This window comes from Acomys russatus, chromosome 28 (assembly GCF_903995435.1).
Source record: "Acomys russatus chromosome 28, mAcoRus1.1, whole genome shotgun sequence".
Taxonomy (NCBI): domain Eukaryota; kingdom Metazoa; phylum Chordata; class Mammalia; order Rodentia; family Muridae; genus Acomys; species Acomys russatus.
The window spans coordinates 42,274,238-42,275,369 of NC_067164.1; the positions used below are offsets into that span (position 1 = coordinate 42,274,238).

A 1,132-nucleotide genomic window follows, 5' to 3' on the forward strand; every position below is an offset into this window, starting at 1 on the left:
AAGTCACAGTAGAATTGTCATCTTCAGAGATTTCCATCCTTCCTTTGACCAAAGAAAGTGTGTCAGGGATGCGGCAGGCGACGGAATGCGGCACTTTCTCCCTGTGATCCACTCCCAAGCCATGAGCCACACCATGGATTTTAAATAAATAAATAAATAATAAAAATTATTTCCTTGCCTCCGCCTCGTCCGCCGCTGCCGCCTCCTTCTCCTGCTGTTCCTGGTGCCGCTTGTGTGTACCTTCAGTGCGGACCTGGTGCCTCCTTTGTGAAGCAGCAGCTGAGGAGACTCCTGCGCTCGCCATGGCCGACGAGAAACCCAAGGAAGGAGTCAAGACTGAGAACAACGATCATATTAATTTGAAGGTGGCGGGGCAGGATGGTTCGGTGGTGCAGTTTAAGATTAAGAGGCGCACACCACTTAGTAAACTAATGAAAGCCTATTGTGAACGACAGGGCTTGTCGATGAGGCAGATCAGATTCCGGTTTGATGGACAACCAATCAATGAAACAGACACACCTGCACAGCTGGAAATGGCGGACAAAGATACGATTGATGTGTGTCAGCAGCAGACAGGAGGTGTCTACTAAAAAGGGAACCTGCTACTTTACTCCAGAATTTTGTTATAGACCAAGAATACATTCTCAATTAGAAAGCCGCAATTTGGTTCCACCATCCTGACTCCTACAGTGTAGTTTTCTCTATTCTTTCATTTCCCTGTCCCCATTGTGCATGTTGCTCTTCTTTTTCTCTTTTGAACTAAATGGCCAACGTTCTGCTTTGGCTGACATCAGGTGGAGACAGTCTGAGGAAAGTGCTGGTTCTGTGAGAATGCCCCCCCCCCTTTCTCCACAGTGGCGTGCTCATTCAGCTCTTGTCTTTATATTCCATTTTTCTCTCATTGTTTTAACAAAAGAACCCAACACCATAAGTCCCTGCATACCTTGTTCAATTGGAGAATTTTAATGTTTTTCATTTATCATTGTAAAACCAAGGACAATTTTGTAACTTTTTTGTACCTAGCTGTTACATGTAGGACAATCTGTCTTTAAGTAGGGGTAAATACCCTTGAACAAAATAACCCTAGATAGTTTTCCCTTCAAGTCAAGCATCTTGTTGTTTAAATAAACTT

General features: G+C 44.2%; 1 protein-coding gene across 1 annotated transcript; it reads left to right on the forward strand.

Annotated features, from left to right (window-relative positions):
* Positions 1-224: 224 nt before the first annotated feature.
* LOC127210628 (small ubiquitin-related modifier 2-like) lies at positions 225-719 on the forward strand. Its single transcript, XM_051170329.1, has one exon. The coding sequence runs from the start codon at positions 303-305 to the stop codon at positions 588-590; it is 288 nt and encodes a 95-aa protein (XP_051026286.1). The 5' UTR covers positions 225-302; the 3' UTR covers positions 591-719.
* Positions 720-1,132: the final 413 nt, after the last annotated feature.